This window comes from Cinclus cinclus, chromosome 3, assembly GCF_963662255.1.
Source record: "Cinclus cinclus chromosome 3, bCinCin1.1, whole genome shotgun sequence".
Lineage (NCBI taxonomy): Eukaryota > Metazoa > Chordata > Aves > Passeriformes > Cinclidae > Cinclus > Cinclus cinclus.
The window spans coordinates 116,485,411-116,502,760 of NC_085048.1; the positions used below are offsets into that span (position 1 = coordinate 116,485,411).

At 47.5% G+C, this 17,350-nt stretch overlaps 1 protein-coding gene across 7 annotated transcripts in view; it reads left to right on the forward strand.

Moving 5' to 3' along the window:
- PPP2R5D (protein phosphatase 2 regulatory subunit B'delta) overlaps positions 1-17,328 on the forward strand; it is a 29,987-nt gene extending 12,659 nt beyond the window's left edge. For all 7 annotated transcript variants that reach the window (XM_062490712.1, XM_062490718.1, XM_062490717.1 and 4 more), the window contains 11 exons: positions 831-923; positions 1,382-1,512; positions 1,624-1,683; positions 2,340-2,448; positions 3,305-3,358; positions 6,117-6,287; positions 8,262-8,389; positions 11,076-11,177; positions 13,697-13,769; positions 14,226-14,342; positions 14,679-17,328. In XM_062490712.1, the coding sequence (XP_062346696.1) occupies positions 831-923; positions 1,382-1,512; positions 1,624-1,683; positions 2,340-2,448; positions 3,305-3,358; positions 6,117-6,287; positions 8,262-8,389; positions 11,076-11,177; positions 13,697-13,769; positions 14,226-14,342; positions 14,679-14,816 (1,176 nt within the window). In that variant the 3' untranslated portion in view covers positions 14,817-17,328. The remainder of the gene's footprint in view (positions 1-830; positions 924-1,381; positions 1,513-1,623; positions 1,684-2,339; positions 2,449-3,304; positions 3,359-6,116; positions 6,288-8,261; positions 8,390-11,075; positions 11,178-13,696; positions 13,770-14,225; positions 14,343-14,678) is intronic.
- Positions 17,329-17,350: the final 22 nt, after the last annotated feature.

Below are 17,350 nucleotides of genomic sequence, written 5' to 3' on the forward strand. Positions count from 1 at the left end.
GTGCTAGGGAGCATTTGTTTCTCAGAATTGAGTAGAAGCCAGCATGGATTTGTGGCAAATGGATGCTGAGCTTTTTGGTCAGCACCTCAGATTTTATTTTACTGCTGTCCTTGGCAGCTAAGCCCTACCATGCTCCTATCATTCCTTTAATTTCAAAGTCAGACCTTTCAAACGCATCGATCTTGTTTGGCCTAGTGGCCCTTCAGAACCACTAGGAGGGATGAGAATGGATTCACTTCTCTCAGAGTACAGCAGAATCAGAAGTTGATGTTTCAGCACTGACAGCCTTCTTAAAGCAAACTGCCCTTTGTTTTCCAAGTGGGACACAGCATGCAGCTCTCCTGGCTTAGTGAGGCAAAGACAACCTTGAGTCAGTACCCAGGAGGCAGAGGACAGTGCATGTTTTCCCGGGGTCCATTTTATTTCTCTGCTCTTCTGTTATTCCTTGGCTTGTCTCAAGGGTGTCCGGTGAGTCTGAGCCTTTGCCATTTCTGAAGATTCTTGGTCTCTGTAGGGATGAGTGATGCTGGAGATGGGAGAAGAGTTTCCCAGACCTAATGTCTTAATCTGAGTAGATAGATGTTATCTTTTGGGGGACCTGAGGTGATGAGATCTCATGCAGATTTGGGCAATATCGTGCCACCAGAGCCCCCTGCCCATTAAAGCAAGGGCAGCTGAGTTGATCCCACTGTGTAAGGAAGCATTGTTTTTTGTGCTCCTGTTGGGGCTTCCCAGCCTTTCCCTGAATCCTTAAGGAGAAGGAGAACATAAGTAAACACTGGTGAGAGGACAGGGGAATTTCTGAGTAATCTCTCCTTTTCCCCCAACAGCTGGTGTACGAGTTCTTCCTCAGGTTCCTGGAATCACCTGACTTTCAACCAAATGTAGCCAAGAAATATATTGACCAGAAGTTTGTGCTGTCTGTAAGTAATTGTTGTTCCTGCCACTGTGCACCACCTCTATGAAGGACATGCAGCAGATTTTGGTGCTTGATTATGTGACTTTCCTTTATTTATCTTGAATGAGCAGACAGGATTTTCTGTGCAGGGCAAGACTGTGGGCAAGCTGTGGTTACTGGAACTCATAACTCACTGTACAGGTGGAGAGGGGCACTGGGGCCTTGCAGGGGAAATCTGAGGACGTGCAGCTTTGTAGAGTGTGCAGGCCATCACTGTGCTTCTGAAGGGGAAGGAAATTATGATGGTTCCAGCTTGTGAGTCGGAGGTCACGTGCTTCAGGGAAATGACCACTGTGCTCAGGATGCTGAAGGCATCACTCAACTGAAAGAACTGTTTTTGCAAATAGGAGCAGTGCCCAGTGTTGCTGGTAGCTTTGGTCAGACAGGCAGTATGTAGGCACTGACTGAATTTCTCTCCCACAGCTGCTGGATCTCTTTGACAGTGAAGACCCTAGAGAACGAGACTTCCTAAAAACTATTCTGCACAGGATCTATGGGAAGTTCCTGGGTTTGAGAGCATATGTGAGGAGACAGATCAATAATATATTTTACAGGTGAGGTATTTCTTAGTACCATTTAGACTCCCTGTCTCCAGCATTGTTTCTTCCTCTTGCTTATCAAAATGTATCCAGCATTTGACAATGACTTCTCATCCTTCTCTTTAGGTTCATCTATGAAACAGAACATCACAATGGGATTGCAGAGCTACTGGAGATCCTGGGAAGGTAAGGCCACTTTTGGGAATCCCAGAGGGCCCAGAGTGAGGGAGGTCTCCCAGCCTGGTGTGCTGTGTTAAAAGGCAGTGCCTTCCTTCAGCACTCCTTGCAGGAGACATCTCTTCCAAAGAATCTCAGTCTGACAGAGCGTAAAGTGAAGTACTCCCCAGCATGCAGATAAACATAGTTGTAGCCTTCTCCTCCCCAGATCTGTCTCCTGTTCGAGTCCAGTCACACTTGCTCTTTGGCCTCAGCAGGCAGTAAAAGAGAAGAGCTCCTTACAGCTCTGAGAAGCCTGAGCAATGGGCAACGTTCTGCAGGGTTTCAGCTTCCCTTCTGTTTGTGGCCCTGTTGTGATGCCACCTTCCTGTTTTCTAAAGGACAAGACTCAAGCACTGGGCTGCTTCAGTGCTGGCCTTCCCCAGAGGTTCTGCCTAGTGTGTGTGGGGAGGGGCAGAGCAGAATCCAGGCTCCATCAGAGGCATTTCCCTGTGGTGCCTGCCAAGAACACTCTGGCTGAGCTCAGTGTGCAGGCTGGGCTGCAGTGACCACACTTTTGGTGGGTGCTTCCTCAAGGGGCTGGTGAGAGCTAGTGTGTTTTGTGAGGTGAGAGGCACTGTATTTCTGCTGGGTCAAAATTTTAACAAGACTCTGGTTTTTCCTAGCATAATCAATGGGTTTGCTTTGCCTCTGAAGGAAGAGCACAAGATGTTCCTCATCAGAGTCTTGTTACCACTGCACAAAGTGAAGTCTCTCAGTGTGTACCATCCACAGGTGAGAAGTGCTTCAAGTTCCCTGGGCAGATTGGGATTTTGCAAAAGATTATAAGTATTAAAAGCTCAATATATTTGCATTAGTTTATAAGTTAATTGTTTAGAGCTATCCACCAGGCCATATGTACAAAGTTCTTGCTGTGAGTTGTTCTGGGGTCTGCACTAGTCCCATACTCTAGTAGTTGTTCCATTCTTGTGGTGTCTGGGCCTGTGCCACTGGATCATAAGAGGATATCCTGACATTTCCCACTGTCTTAATGCTGTGGTTTGCTTTGTCTTTCTGTGCTGGAAGCTTGTGAAATACTGGGGACCTTCTGAAACCAGAGAGGTGAATTTCCTAGCTGTAGTCATCAGCCTGTGCATGTGGTGTATCAGCTATTAGTCACCACTGAGATATGTGGAGAAGTTGGTTTGCTAGTCTGCTAGATGGGTTTAGAGATTAATTTTTTCCAATTTTAAGTGCATAACAGAATAGAGAAGATTGGGACTTGGGATAGGAAGTGGAAAAATATGGGTACTAGGTAGAGATGTCTGTTCTCTCAGCCCTGTTTCTATGGGGCAGGGCTTTGTGTCAGTCAGGTTTGTTCCTCCCTATTGTGTGTAGCTGTGCTTTCGTCTGAATGTATTGGCTGTGGACTGCTTTGGGTGACTGAAGTTTTATCCTTTAAATGGCACATATGTCCTGAGCTCAGGCCCTGCCTGCTTGGTCTTAAAGTCTTCATTTGCCATCAGTAAACTTGATCTGTTTAGAGCTGCAACATAATGGGCATGATGCTACTTGCAGCCTAGGAGGTGGTAGCACTTAGTCTTGGGTACACTTGAGGAAGCTCTAATCTTGCCGTGTGTTCTTCCTACAGCTGGCATACTGTGTTGTACAGTTCTTGGAGAAAGACAGCAGCTTGACAGAACCAGTGAGTAACCTTGCTTCACTTCCTGTGTGATGGTCAAGTCCCAAAAAGCTTCACAGCTTACTTAGAGCAGCCTTTCTTTTTTCATCCTTGCTGTTAAGAGGCTGGGAGTCAGTGGTATTGTTTACTGGGTTTGCTTGGCTCCCTGGGGGTAGAAGGGGCTCTACTGCTCATGTGCAAGCCTTTAGCATTCCCTCCTGAAAGCCTCAGGAAGGTGGGCTGTAATCTTCCTTTATGCTTCAGATCTTGGTGTAGCAGAAGGAGCAGGATACCAAGCTGTTCTTCCAGGGCAGAGCTTCTGGCTAATGAGAGATACCGCAGAGACAAAATACATGGCCATCTGATGGAACCAGAGCTTGTGGGGGCTCTGAAATAGTAAGACTCCCCTCCAGACTGTTGGAGTTGGCTGCAGAATTCTGAGGATGAGATTAGGAACCTGGGACACAAGGTCTACTTAGGCATGCCACTGTTTCTTCATTAACATGTTCTCTTTCCAGCTTTAGCATCAGTTTGCTACCTTCATAGAGGTAAGTCACATTGTAGACACATTTGCCTTCAGGACATAGTGCTGGGAAACAGCAGATTCTAAAATGTGAGCAGGGTAGATGGAGACCTTACATATTCTAATTACTGGCTGCACAGACCTGAAGTGTTAACCAGGCTAAATGCCAGCTTGGCAGAGGGTGCAAGAAGGAGGCAAGTGTTTCTCCACCTACTGCAGGCCAGGAAGTGTCTTCTACAGAGCTGAGCTTCACAGGCTCAAAACAGCAGATGGGCAGAGAACACATACTTCTGTCGCTGTAGTGGGGAGCACCACAAGTGTGAATGTTTTAATGAGGAATGCTGGCTGAGGTCGTTCTGTTCTCTGGCTCAAATGTGTGTGCTCATGGTGAGCCTGCCTGTGCTGGGTAGAAGCTGGTCAGCTGTTGTCAGCTTTCTGGCTTCACAGCTCTGACACCAGCAGTGCTGAAGCAGACCTCCTAGCTTTTCCTTTAAACACAGGTCCTCCATTTCCTTTGTTCCCAGAAGCGTCCTCTGAAACAAGCTGCATAAAGTAACTTCCTGATAAAGTATTTCCTGTGGCTGACATCCAGTCCTACAGACTCCTGCCGAAGCACCTCAAAGCTTCAGGGAGAAGAAACAGAAACCTGTCAATATTCCTAGGCTTCACTTTGCAGTTTATTCAGATAGTAAAGCTCCATAGCTCACAGCCTTTTCCTGCATTACTGTTTAGTGACCCCTGGATTACAGACCCAGGTCTGGCTTGGTGCTTGTGGAAAGCAGTGGAATGCCCCAATCTCGTTACCTTCAATGGATGTTGTGTTGTGTTTCAACCACACATACCAAGACCATACTGCCACACTGTGCGTTCTCTTGAAGCACCTTGCTTGTGAAGGTTTTGAATAGACCCCCAAGATGACTGGTGTTATTGAAGTCTGGAAAAAATTACAGGGCTTGTGCATCAGCAAGAGTCTGAATGCATGGGGAGATGTTACCAGCAGTGCTGGAAAGAGGCCAGATTATTCCCTGGGTCCACACTTGCCTCAAATGGGCCTCCCAGAAGCTTGCTAAGCAAGGCTTGACATGGTAGCTCTTGCCTTAACAGCAATCTGAAATACTGCCAGGTGAGCAAGGCCTCAGATATGCTCAGTAATAGCAAACACAGACTCTACACATCTCATGCCACTTTAGTCGTAGGTGAAATTACTTCTGAGTCATTGAAGCTCACTCTTGCCTGAATGGCAGACATGAATAATGACAAACACTGGGGATAATGAGCTGCTGGCTTCTCAAGCCTTAAGTTGGCAGAAACATAATGCTCAGATATCTCTAATCCTGCTGTTGCATTGCCCACTACATTGTCTCTCTGCTGCTCTGAAATTCCTCTCAAGTGCTGGCTTCAGGATCAGGTAGCTGAAGTACAGAGTTTTGAAAGGGCAGCTCCTATGACCAGCTGTGTGTGACTCTAGTGTCCACAGAGTAAGCATGTCTTCTTCCAACAGAGTGAAGATCTGCAGCATCTTGGATCCTGCCTGTATAGTGTCTGGAAGCAGATGGGTAGGACAGGAAGCAGTATTAAAAATAAATAAGCGAAATCTAGTGAGATGTAGCCCTTCCCTATTCTTGTAAGAAGTAGTTTTACTCAGCCACAAGTTGCATCTGCATTGTCATATTTAATTATAACCATTAGGTGCACACTCCATAAACTTGTCTGCTCCATTCTGGAGTCTCTTTGGACTTCGAGTCTCCACAAAGTCTTGCAAGAATGAGTTCCATAATGCAGTTACTTTTGTGTGAAGCAGTATTTCCTTCCCTTGTCCCAAACCCATCCATTCCTTTGTTTATTCAGTGCTCCCCAGTATTCAAGCTCTTGTAGTGTCTCTTCAGAGACCTTCTCTGTAGCATTTCCAGTTTTATTAGTTGATCTTCCATGGTTACTTTGCACTGTCTGCCAGCTGCTGCCCACTCCAGTTTTACCCTTCTGCGTTAAGCTGTGATGGGGGATAAAAAGTGATTCTAAGCTTTGTGCTTGTAATACGAAATTGTAGCAGCCTAGGCAGAGCTGCTGCCATGAGTGTAACTTGACAGAATTTGAGCTTTTGTCTTCTTTCTTCCCAGGTCATCCATCCTGACTTTCTGAGAAACTCTATTCTGTGAACTTCCTCCCCTTTTGCTGTTGTGACCAGACACTTAACAATTTATTTTGCAGCTGGTATTGACTTTGAGCCTCTAACACTGTCTCTGTACTCTCCCCACTCAGGTGATTGTGGGCTTGCTGAAGTTCTGGCCGAAAACTCACAGTCCCAAAGAGGTGATGTTCTTAAATGAGCTGGAGGAGATCCTGGACGTGATTGAGCCATCTGAGTTTGTGAAAGTTATGGAGCCCTTGTTCAGGCAGTTGGCCAAATGTGTCTCCAGCCCACACTTCCAGGTAGGTTGCAGCTCAGTGAATAGATAGAGCGTTGACTTGTAATCCACTTGGCATGTGAGGGTGACACCAGTTTTTGGGCTTGTATCTGGCACGTGGAGGTGTGGCCAGGGTCAGTATTTGGATGACATGTGATGGGAAGCAGCGAGAATCCTCAGCACAACCACAGTGTGAGCTCGTCCAAAGAGAAGACAGAGTGGAGCTGTGGAGCCTTTCCTGCTGCTCTGTGCTGTTGAGCACCATGTACTGCAGCAGGCTGGGACTGGAGTACAGGTGCTCTGCCACCTCCTGTTTTGGCTTGCAAGGACAGAGGAGATCCATCCAAGGTCACCCTGCTGAGTAAAACCAAGCACTCTGCAGTATTGGAGAGAGGCCAACCAAAGAGACTGTGCTAGGAAAGTCCTTTGTTTTATTCTGGCACAGGTAGTAAAGAGTGAGGTATACTGGAGAGGTGCTGGAGTCTGTTTCTTTCTTGTTTCCACTGAAGGGAAACTGGTTGTAGTAGCTGGCTAACATAATCTCTGTGGATGGTAGTCTTAAGGTTTAAAATGTACAGGGTGGTGGGACGTGCTAGTAGCTCCTAACAGGTGTTCTTGGCTCACTGTTTTAGTCTGCCATGAAGAATGCCCAGGAAGAATACAGCTTGCTGGTGAAACACATGGTCAAACACCCCAGGTATAGGTGGAATGTTAAAAAAGAAATGACGCGGCCATCTCCCAAGTGAGAGTGACTGCACAATGAGGCAGGCTGGCTTCAGTCTGTCTCTTGGTATAAAGAGGTACAAAGTCATGTGTTTACAAGCCAAAAATAATGTCAGTCTAGGTCATGTGTGCATGTGGAAAATCAGTTTCATGTAGAGGACAAGGGGAGCATGAGGGAAACCAGCTGGACATGGATTACTGGTGTGGTGATGGGAACCAAAGGACTAATGTGACCTTTGGGTGTGGAGGCAGCTACCAGAAGGAACTAAGGAGCTTGAATAAAGTAGAGTAAAGGCTGAAGGAGAGACATCCTGTACTTGATAGCAGCCCTCATCTGCTGCCAAACTCTGAAGAACAATACTGAAAAGCCTGGAGAAGGTGCAAACACTTTAGAGCCTAAGAGAATTAACCCCAAAGGCATCCCATACAGTCGGGCTGACCAGTCTACAGCTTGTGTGAAGAGCAAAATTAGGAACTGACTTCTTGGTGAGTCTGAGCACCTTCACGGGAATGAGTTTCCTCTGGATGGATTGTGTGTTAATCTACAGAAAAAGGCTTAACCAGATCTTGAAAACCAAAAGCTAGGTAAGTGAGCGCAAAGTGAGTTTCATTTCATTTACATGTGTGGAACAATGTATTAAGGGGATATAGCAAGTTTGGCATTATCTGAAATGTAAAGCTGAATCTGGATGTCTCTTTTCCTAGGTTTTTTTAAGCCTAGTACTAAATGCAGAAATTAGCCTGCGTTGTTTGTCACCATGTGGAAACTTGTTAGACTTGTTTGTCTTGTTGGAGCAGGATGGCTTCCCCAAGATTTTCCACATTTTCACCTTTACTAAATCAGGGGGTTGAATTGTAGGACTGGTCACTGAAGCAATCTTCAAAGCCCTGAGTGACTCTGCTTGGGAAAGCCAGGGAGGAATGGAACTTTACAGAGTGCAGTCTGAGGAAATGAAGAAGGCTTGGAGCTAATCTGAATTGGAACCTGGAGTAGATGACATTACTGTCCTTAAGTGTTGTGTAAAGGGTGTTGGAATCATCAGTATATTGACAGTAGGCTTGTCTATTCAAGAACTGAGGTTTTTCTCAGCAAAGTGAGAAGTGTGTGGCAGAGGCTAAGGCAAAGGAAGGATGAATGTCCTCAGAGAAGCTCATGAAGGTCAGCCCTGTGCCGTGGGGAAGCATGTGGGCTCCTTGGCTGGGTGGTGGCTTCCCTGTGCACCACAGGTGTTACTGGAAGGAGCCCCTTCAAGGATGGCTTTCTCTCCCGCTGCAGGTGGCAGAGCGAGCGTTGTACTATTGGAACAATGAATATATCATGAGCCTGATCAGCGATAATGCAGCCAAAATCCTCCCAATCATGTTTCCAGCGCTTTACAAGAACTCCAAGAGTCACTGGAACAAGTAGGTCTTCCCCCATGCTCTGACATTTGCTGGATTGTTTGACCCACTGGCAGTCTTGGGGCATGCTGCTGCAGTGCAACGATGCACGGTGCTTGGTGGCACCAGCTGCTGACGCAGGGGGTGTGTTGGTGGTATCAGTGTGTATCATGGAGGAAGGAGATTTTTCTGAACCCTCAGAGTTCTCTGTCAGCACCCTAGGAAAACCAAGACCCTTGTGCCCAGCCAGTCTGTCAGTGTCCTGTTAGGAGGACCCTTCATTGAGTAGTCCTGGTGGGTCAATTCAACTGACTTATTCAGGGAAATACGCCGGTGGCATAAGAGAAGCCACTCAGCAGGTCTTCCATTTCATTTGATTATGTTCCCTCTTGCTGGTGACTGCCAATGCCTGGGAAGGACTTGCGTTGACAGTTCACGGAATAACATTCCTTGTTAACAGAAAATTGTGACAGGTTAAGGTTCGGGGACTGCCAGTGAAAGTCTCTGACTGCAAAAACATGTCCAAAGCAATTCAGAGAAGCTCTAATTCCCAGTAAAAGTATCCAGTGTGCAGAGTATCTTTCTTAGCCACAGGGAAGAAGATGGGCTCAGCCTGTTCAGACTGATCCCAGTAGTTACAATGGAGTCTTCCCTAACTGCTACTCTCAGCTTACTTTTATACTATTTCTTTATGTTTAGGTGGAGCTTGAGTCATAGTCATACACGCCGTTGTTACTGATTGGTGTAAAATTCTCTCACTTTGCTCAGAGGTGGAGTCAATAGAGCACAGAGTGCATGCCCTGTGAGGGGTGGTCACACTCTGGGGTGGGTGACTTCGGGAACAGGATGTGTGTTAATACAATTGTGTTACACTGAACCCAGTTCATCCCAGGAGGGTGGTTTCTCCACAGCTCCTGGCTCAGCCACAAGATACCTCCTGTCTCCCGTGGCTGACAGGACTGTGCAGTTTTTCAGCTGCAAAGAGCCATCAAGATCCCCTCCCTGCCAGGACTTCCATGGAACTTGGCCTCTGTTGTGTTTCCACTCCGCTCCACCCTCCCTTCCATCCCACTCAACAGGGGCTGTGGCTGCAGGTTGTGTCTATGGGGAGCCATCCTGGAGCAGGCTTTGAGCAAGCCAGCAGTATTCCATCCAGGGAGCAGCAGCTGAATTTTACCCCTGTAATTCCTGTACTGTTACACCTTCTCTTAGGATGTGAATATAACTTATCAGTGTCCTCTAATTTTGCCCCCAGCCATCTCTCTACAGCATGGAAAAGGGCCACAGCACACCAGAGTGGCTTGCTTCTGCAAGAGTTGAGGCACCTGTGTTTGTCAGCCTCGGGGCCATTGAGTCTGCATAGAGTTTGATACCTGCCTGTCACTAATGTTGTCAGTCTCTCAGAAGTGTGCAGTATCTGACTTCTGGCTGCTTGTTAACTAATGTCCCACCCTTATGTTCTCTATGACCAGAGAGCTTGGCTAATACAGTGTCTGACTCCTTGAGTACAGGAAAAACAGAGAAAGCAGAACTAACTGGGCAGCTGTCCATGTCAAATATTGTCTCCTGTGCCTGATTCCTAGACACTACTCTGTTTTATGGTTCTTTTATCAACTTCCTTTCTTCTGACTTTCTTATTTAATTCCTTACCTGGTTAATTCAAGTTTAATTAATTAATTAAACACACTTCCTTTAGTGAAACGGCTAAAAATTAATTCTAGGGAGGCTGGACAAGTTCAGAGCTCAGAAAAGGACTTTATGTTCTTGTCTGAAACACTTCACCAGTTCCGTGTCCCTGCAGCAGCCAAGATTCATGATTCTGCTGTTCCTGTCTTTTCTGTCTGCTTCCCAGTGGTATTGCAGAAGTTCTGAAAGTGTTTTCCTCTTACTTGTCCTTGTCTTTGTTTGAGCAACAGCCACATCTTCTCAGGGCAGGTTGAGTACCTTAGAGTCTCCTCTGCCTTCCCAAAGTTCATCTACTTGGTCCAACAGCCTGCTTAAGTCCAGCAGGGTTGCATCTCTCTTCTGTATTCCATTTGCAGAGCTGGTAGAGATACAGAGCTTAATCTGCTGAATCTCATCTTTTTCCTCTGGGTCAGGTATTTCAGAGACAGCTTCAAAACTTGTTTTCATTCCCTAGGAGAGTATTTTGTCCCATAGGGAGTTCACACACAGTGCAGCCTATCTATAAATCACTGGCACAGAGCTGACTTTGCTTCTGTGATATTCTGTGTGCTGGTTCCCATCTCTTCAGGGCTGCTGCCTGTCTGTGTTTTGGGCAGCTCAGCAGAAAAGCTCATGACCAAATACTGGCAGCCCAGAAGAGTCATTGTGTGTATGTGGTGTGAACAGTGGGAGGCACTAAATCCTCCTTGAAAACAGCCCTGAACAGGCATCCTTCATTTCCCATTTCTAACTGCAAGAAATGGACACATGAATGTGTATTTTTGCACTCATTAATCTGACCACAGCAGGCCTGTCCCAGGGTCTTCTCTTTCTTCTCCACCACTTTCTCCCTGTTGTATAGTTCCTGCTGTGTTTATGGAAGGGATTTTGCCCTGGTAATAGCTGGGATTGTGTGAGAATCTTCTGTCACTTCGCTGTAGAATGAGTTACTGCTGCTGTTAGCTCTTGTGTGTGCTGCTGGTGCCAGCTCAGGTGTAAAAACTTGCCCACCATGACTTGTTCTCCTTTCCTTGTTGCTTTGCAGGACAATTCATGGGCTGATCTACAATGCATTGAAGCTCTTCATGGAGATGAACCAAAAGCTTTTTGATGACTGCACGCAGCAATACAAGGCAGAAAAGCAGAAGTGAGTAACAGGTTTTTGCCAAGTAATTTGAGCTCATCCTAAAGTCTCCTTGGGGTACAGTAACAGATGGTAGATGCCAATAGGCACGAGGGAGATGGAAAGGTGGTAAGTAATTCACTTTTTCTGTCAAAAAGTAGGATTCCTTAGCCATAACTATGAGGAAGGATGAGGTGTGCCCTGATAAAAACCCTTTCAGTCCTGCTGAAGCAGGTAGCCTAGAAAAGAGTGACAGAGTATGCTGAGTTGTGAGCAAATAGATTGCCGTGTAGAGAATACTCAGCTTTGTTCTGCCTTGGAAAGACTAGTTCACAAATGTTGTAGTGATGTCAGTAGAACCCTATTGCTTTAGAAATACTTTTCTGAAGAGTTTCTGTGCAGTGGGCATAATGCATCTTTCATGCCACAGGATGCTTTCAATTTTCCAGTGATAAAGATGGAATAATCCCTGCAGTTTCAAAGAGCCAATGGTGGGGATAAAATCTGAACTCAGCAAGTACCTGTGCCATGATGCTGTAAAGAGGAAAGAACTCCACTTTTTCTACTGCCTTGTGCTGATTTTGGTGCTTCTGTGGCTTGCCTTGGTGAGCTGAGTCAGTCCAGTAAGCTAGAAGGAAACTTTTTTTTTTCCCCTTGGGGCTATTTTCTGCTGACTTAGTATAAAACGATGTAAAACAATGCTCTTTATTCCTGGATGAGCCAGGGCTGCTGGTCAGGAGAGCAGAGCTAATCCTTGCTGGGAATGTGGAACTATGGGGTATGTTCTGTTGTTTTGTGAAATAGGAGTAAATAACTTGATAGTAAGTAGTAAGTTGATATATGAATTAGACCTTCAGATGGGTAACCTGCTTATGGAGAAATTAAGGGGTTTTTTAGGATCTAAAATGGGAGCAAGCAAATTTTCTTTTTTTCCCATTCCAGGGTGTTTGTGAAGCCCACAAATATCTTCACATATATTTTAAGTCAGTGACAGTTTATTTCCTACAAGATCTACCCAGTTTTTGCTTCAGGAGATTTTTCTCCCTCTTTAGCTGCTGACCTGCTGAAGGTTCCAGCACTGGTGTGTGACTGATGAAGAATTGTTCTGAAAAGGCTCAACAAAATGGCTCAGTGCTGTCCAATAAAAGGATGGGTAGTGCTGCTGTTTTCTGCTCACGTTAAGATGATTTTTTTTTTGTGTGTGTGTAATGCCTCTGTGTCTAATTAGGCCTCAGAAAACCTTGTGCTGTGAACTAGAAAACAGTGTGTGTGGGAAGGATTGCATGTGCAAAGAAATTCAGTAAACAGGAAATGGGAAAAAGGAGAGAGCTTGTATATTCACTGTTAGACTGCAGCTAGATGTTGAGAGGTCTGATTATGGCTTAGCTTCATTTTTAATTAGTTAACATGCCTACCAGTGCCATGAAAAACAGCTCAGGCCTGTCACTGCTACACCCCCAGCTGTGTAGCCACAGCCAGGGTGGTCATGAGGGACAGGACAAATTCTGCAGGGACATGTGGCAAGGCTGTCTCTCTGCTGTGGAGATGTGCAAATGGGCTGACTGCACCTTTCTAATGTCCCCAGACACCTTGAAACTCTTTGGATCATCAGATTCCTTTAGAAAACCAGCGAGAAAGTTTGGGCAGATAGTGTCTTGTCCTGAATGGGTTATTTATTTGGGGTGTTTTGGGGTTGGTTTGTTGGAGGTGTTTTTGTGACGCTGTGTTTTCTGGTGGAGTAATCTGCTGCTTGAAAACTTGGCAGCTTCACTCTCATTCTAAGCCCAGGTGACTTTCAAGAGTGTGATGTCATTACCGAGTATAAGAACTTCCTTAACATGGGTAGATAGGGCACTAGAGAGACCAGTAGCTGGGATGAAAGTCATGTAGTTAATAGAATTAAAACAGAGATTCTAGTGCAGATGTTTAAAATGTAGAAGAGAATAACAAGGGGTGGTGGGTGCTCACCTCTGTTTGCAGCAGACATTTACTGTCCTGGAATTTATAAGTGGCCTTGCTGAACAGTCACTTCAAATGTGTGCTAAAATCTGTGCCAAGTTCAAGAGCTGTGCCTGGGCTGTTTGGGCAGCTCTCAGGTGTGTTATGGTTAGAGAGAGAAGGAACAGTGGGCAGTGGAACCCCAGTTCTATTGGAAATTATGGTTTGTCCCTCTGTATCTGAGGGGCACCAGGAAAACATGTGTTTGAAATCCAGACTGGTGTCATGGCATTGCCCCATCAGACTCTGCTCTACTCCTGGCAGAACAAAACCAGGGCAAAAAGTACCTGTGCAGCAACCCTGTGCTCTGAGGTGAGCGAGCAGCATGCCTGCCTCCCCTCTGCTAGCTGTAGTGTGTCCCCTCTTCTTGCCTCATCTCACCTGTAGATTTAGAATTAGGTAGAATTAAGGGTCTCTGAATGACAGAGCAGCTCTTCCCCTTGCCTGCACTTTTCTGCAGTCTCTTGCTTTTATCATCCTATGAATGAAAGCTGTGCTTTCCCCAGGAGTTCACACTTGCTCTTACTCTCTCTCTCTCTCTCCAGGGGAAGGTTCAGGATGAAGGAACGAGAAGAAATGTGGCAGAAAATAGAGGAGCTGGCTCGGCTGAACCCCCAGGTGAGTGACAAAAGGACCTAGGATGAATGAGGTGGAAATGTTCTGGGGGTCTTGATCTGCTTCCTCAGCCCACAAGAGCAGGTTTTAGCATCTGATCTCAGTCCTGTGGACACTGCTGCAGCGGTGGTCTGTCTCTCCCAAAAAACAGTGTCCTAGGAATGCTGGCAATGTTTTATCAGGCTGTTCCTCTGTAGCACTGACCTCCATGTACTGCCTTATAGAGAGCACGTATGTGTTTATGGACCACACTCTGAACTGCAGCTGCACATGCAGCTTGCTGTGAGCCAGAGGGCACAGGGGAGGAGAGGATATTCCTCCCTGCCTGTGTCCCTACTGTTGCCTTTGTAGAGGCCAGAGGACGCTGGAAGGACTGTGCCCTGATGTGTTAGCATGTTGGGGGAGAAGGCATGGTGTTGGGTGGAGTGCTGACTCTGCAGCTGTCTGTGTTGTCTGCAGTACCCCATGTATTATGCACCTCTACCCTTGCCTTCTGTGTGCTGTATGGAAACAGAGACCCCGACTGCAGAGGATATACAGCTACTGAAGAAAACAGTGGAGACGGAGGCTGTGCAGGTGCGTAGGTGACTCGAGTCCTTTCACAGTTGCTCCCAGTCCAGGACACCAGCATAGTCAGAACTGGCTCTTTCCAAATGTTCTGAAGGTAAATGCCACTACTCTCACCCCTCATCAATAAGAGAGATCAACCTGAAGTGTGAAGAGTGGAGTTTATCTAACCTTCTCACTCAGGAGAAAGTGCCACTGGGACTTTCTTGTGTCCTCTTTGGTCTGTGTTTGGCTCTCAGCCTGTTCTGAAGCATGCTGTAGTGCCACCCAGCATATCCTAGATTCAGAGGCTGAAGGCTTGAAGGGGTTTGCTACTGATTGCTGACTCCTTTGATTTGTTTGTAGATGCTGAAAGACATTAAGAAGGACAAAGTTTTGCTGCGCCGGAAGTCTGAGCTTCCGCAGGACGTCTATACTATAAAAGCCTTGGAGGCCCACAAGAGAGCAGAAGAGTTTCTCACCTCAAGCCAGGAGGCTCTCTGACGGGCTCAGGAGCTGGCCCAGGAAGCTCTGCCCCATCCCATTCCTCCAGGGGTCATGGAAATGCACTCGGTTCTCATGTATAAGTAAGGAATGAACATGGTGAGCTGTGCCTGTCCTCCACTCCATCTGCATACCTCCAGGGTAGATCTGGTTTTATGTTATAACTTGTATCTCACCACTGTCCTGTCCTCCTGCTTCTTCTCCGTCCTCCTGCTTCTTCTCCATCCTCCTGCTTTTCCACCTTGGCTGTGCAGGCATGAAGGGAGCCTGCCTAACCTCTGCTTCTATCAGTCCAGGCAGGACTCACTTCACTGTGAGCTGCCACCCGAATCTTACTCTGCCAGGAAGCCAGAGCCTTGCTCAGGCTCTCTGTTGGGCACAGCCTGCCGTGTGTGGCTCTGTGCTGCTCCAAACTCCAAGTGCCCATCTCCGCCACACCTGTCCCTGTGCTGCCTGTGCAGCTGAGCCCTGCCATGGTCAGAGGCCAGGCTGAGCTTGGGGCAGAAGCAGAGTTTGTGAAGGCTCTGCTGCCTCTCCAGCCTACCTTGAGGTGCAGGTCCACAGCTGAAGGGTCTTAATGTACAGCAGAGGAAATGTTTACTTCTACCTTTCTTTTGCTACAAGCCCCTTGTTCTGTTCCCCTGTCAGTGGAGTGGGGGTTCAGTGCTTTGCCACCCCCCAGTTGATCTGGGTGCAAGCACTACATACTATTGCAGTCCTCCCTTTATAGCATCCTTAGAAGCTCTCTTGTGAGAAAATGAATTCCTTCTGCTGTTTGTGTTGGTCCATGCTGACTCATCTCCTTCCCAATGTCTCGGATTAATTGTGGGCCCAGAATTAACTTCCCGCTTTGTAGCAGGTGTCAGCCACTGAGTTCTACTTTCTTCCTCTACCCGCTCAATTAAAATACTCCTGCAGCTCTCCCTTTGTCTCTGTATCCCATCCTTAGCTCTTCAGGGCCAGGGTTTCTAGGAAGCTTGTGCTGCTAGTCATTTCTGCAAGCTAGTGGAAGCAATGGATACACCTCATGGGGTGCGGCCGAGTTTGAGTGTCCCGTTTTCTCCTTGTTATTATCAATGGCTAAGCACTACTGCTGAATCGCTTGTGGGTGCTCTGAGCAAAGTTTGCCTGTCCTGTTAGGTTGGCACCCTCTGTGGTGCATCAGGGACTCATGCTAACTTAGCATTTAGAAACACTTGCTGATAGCCCAGGGGCTTGTGCAGCACCTGGGTGCTGCTGTGATCCAGCTTTCACCCCTGTTGTCTGTGGTGCAGATTTAGTGCCAGGCCAAGGTGCCAACTCAAGAGGCTGGTTTGCCACAGAGGGCAGTCCCTGCTTCTTACCTGCTGCACCTGCTTTCTTGACACGTAAGCTCAAGTGGGTTTGCAGTAGTGCAGGGAGCCTGCGGGGCTGACAGCGCTTTGCAGCGGCATGGGATGTTGTAGAAGGTTCTGGTGTATCTGCTTGTCCTCACCAGTAAACCATTCCCAGGTCACAGGATCACCCCCTCTAATCTATCTGCTGGTGTGCAGCACGTCTTTCCTCCAGCCCCAGCGAGGCTGTTTTGACCTGTGCATCCTGCATCCCTGCCCCATGTAGCTCTCTCCCGGCTCAGCCCTCACCAGGAATGCCACCATCTCTTGGGAGGAGCTGGCGGGCGCATGTGTGAGATCCCCCCCAGTCACGCAGGACCCCACCTCCCCTCCACCTCACACAACGGGCCAGTTCATCGGGAGACTTCAGAAACACCTCAGGGAGGTTATTGCTTATTTTGAACATTAGTCTGAGCTCATCATCAGCTGCCAATCAATTACCTCACGCCTGGCACAGCATGCGGACATGCACCGGGTAGTGCCGATGGCACCGGAGCAGCCCAGCGGAAACGAGGGCTGCCAGGCTCAGGCTGGGCAGGAAGCTCTTTCCTGCTTCAGCCAGGCTCTCCAACTGGCTGCTTAGCGTTGCGCTGTAAGCCAAGACCTCATTTTTAGATTGCTACAGCATGGTGTGCCCTCACTTGAGCCTGCTTGCTGCTGGGCAGTGGCTGCCTTTCCCTGCTGTGGGCTGCTCTGCCTGCGGAGGGAACAGAATCTTGTGGTGTGCAGAGGCTGGCACTGTCCTGCAGATGATCTGTCTCTGCTGGCAGCCCCTGACCCGGCCAGAGGAATGCTGCTGGGGTTGTGCCATGTGCAGGGGCAGGATTGTAACACATCATGATTACGTGCTGTACAGCTTTGATGTTCCCATAGCTTTTTGTGTCTTGTTTTGGGTCAGGGAAGTTAGGCTTAGTACCTTCACGTCATCCTTTGTTTGCTGCCTACTCATTCCAGTGTCCTGGACACCTCAGAAGGGGACCATGTGAGACAAGGGGGAGTGTGCTCACCCTCTCACCACATGTACTGCTTATAGGCAGACCTGCATCTGCCACACTATAGCCGCCCCTTGCTCAATACTTGGTTTCTAGCATTAGTGCTGCTCATTTCTTCCTACGCCTTTCCCGACATCAGCCAAAATGGACAGAACTGGAGCTGCCTCTT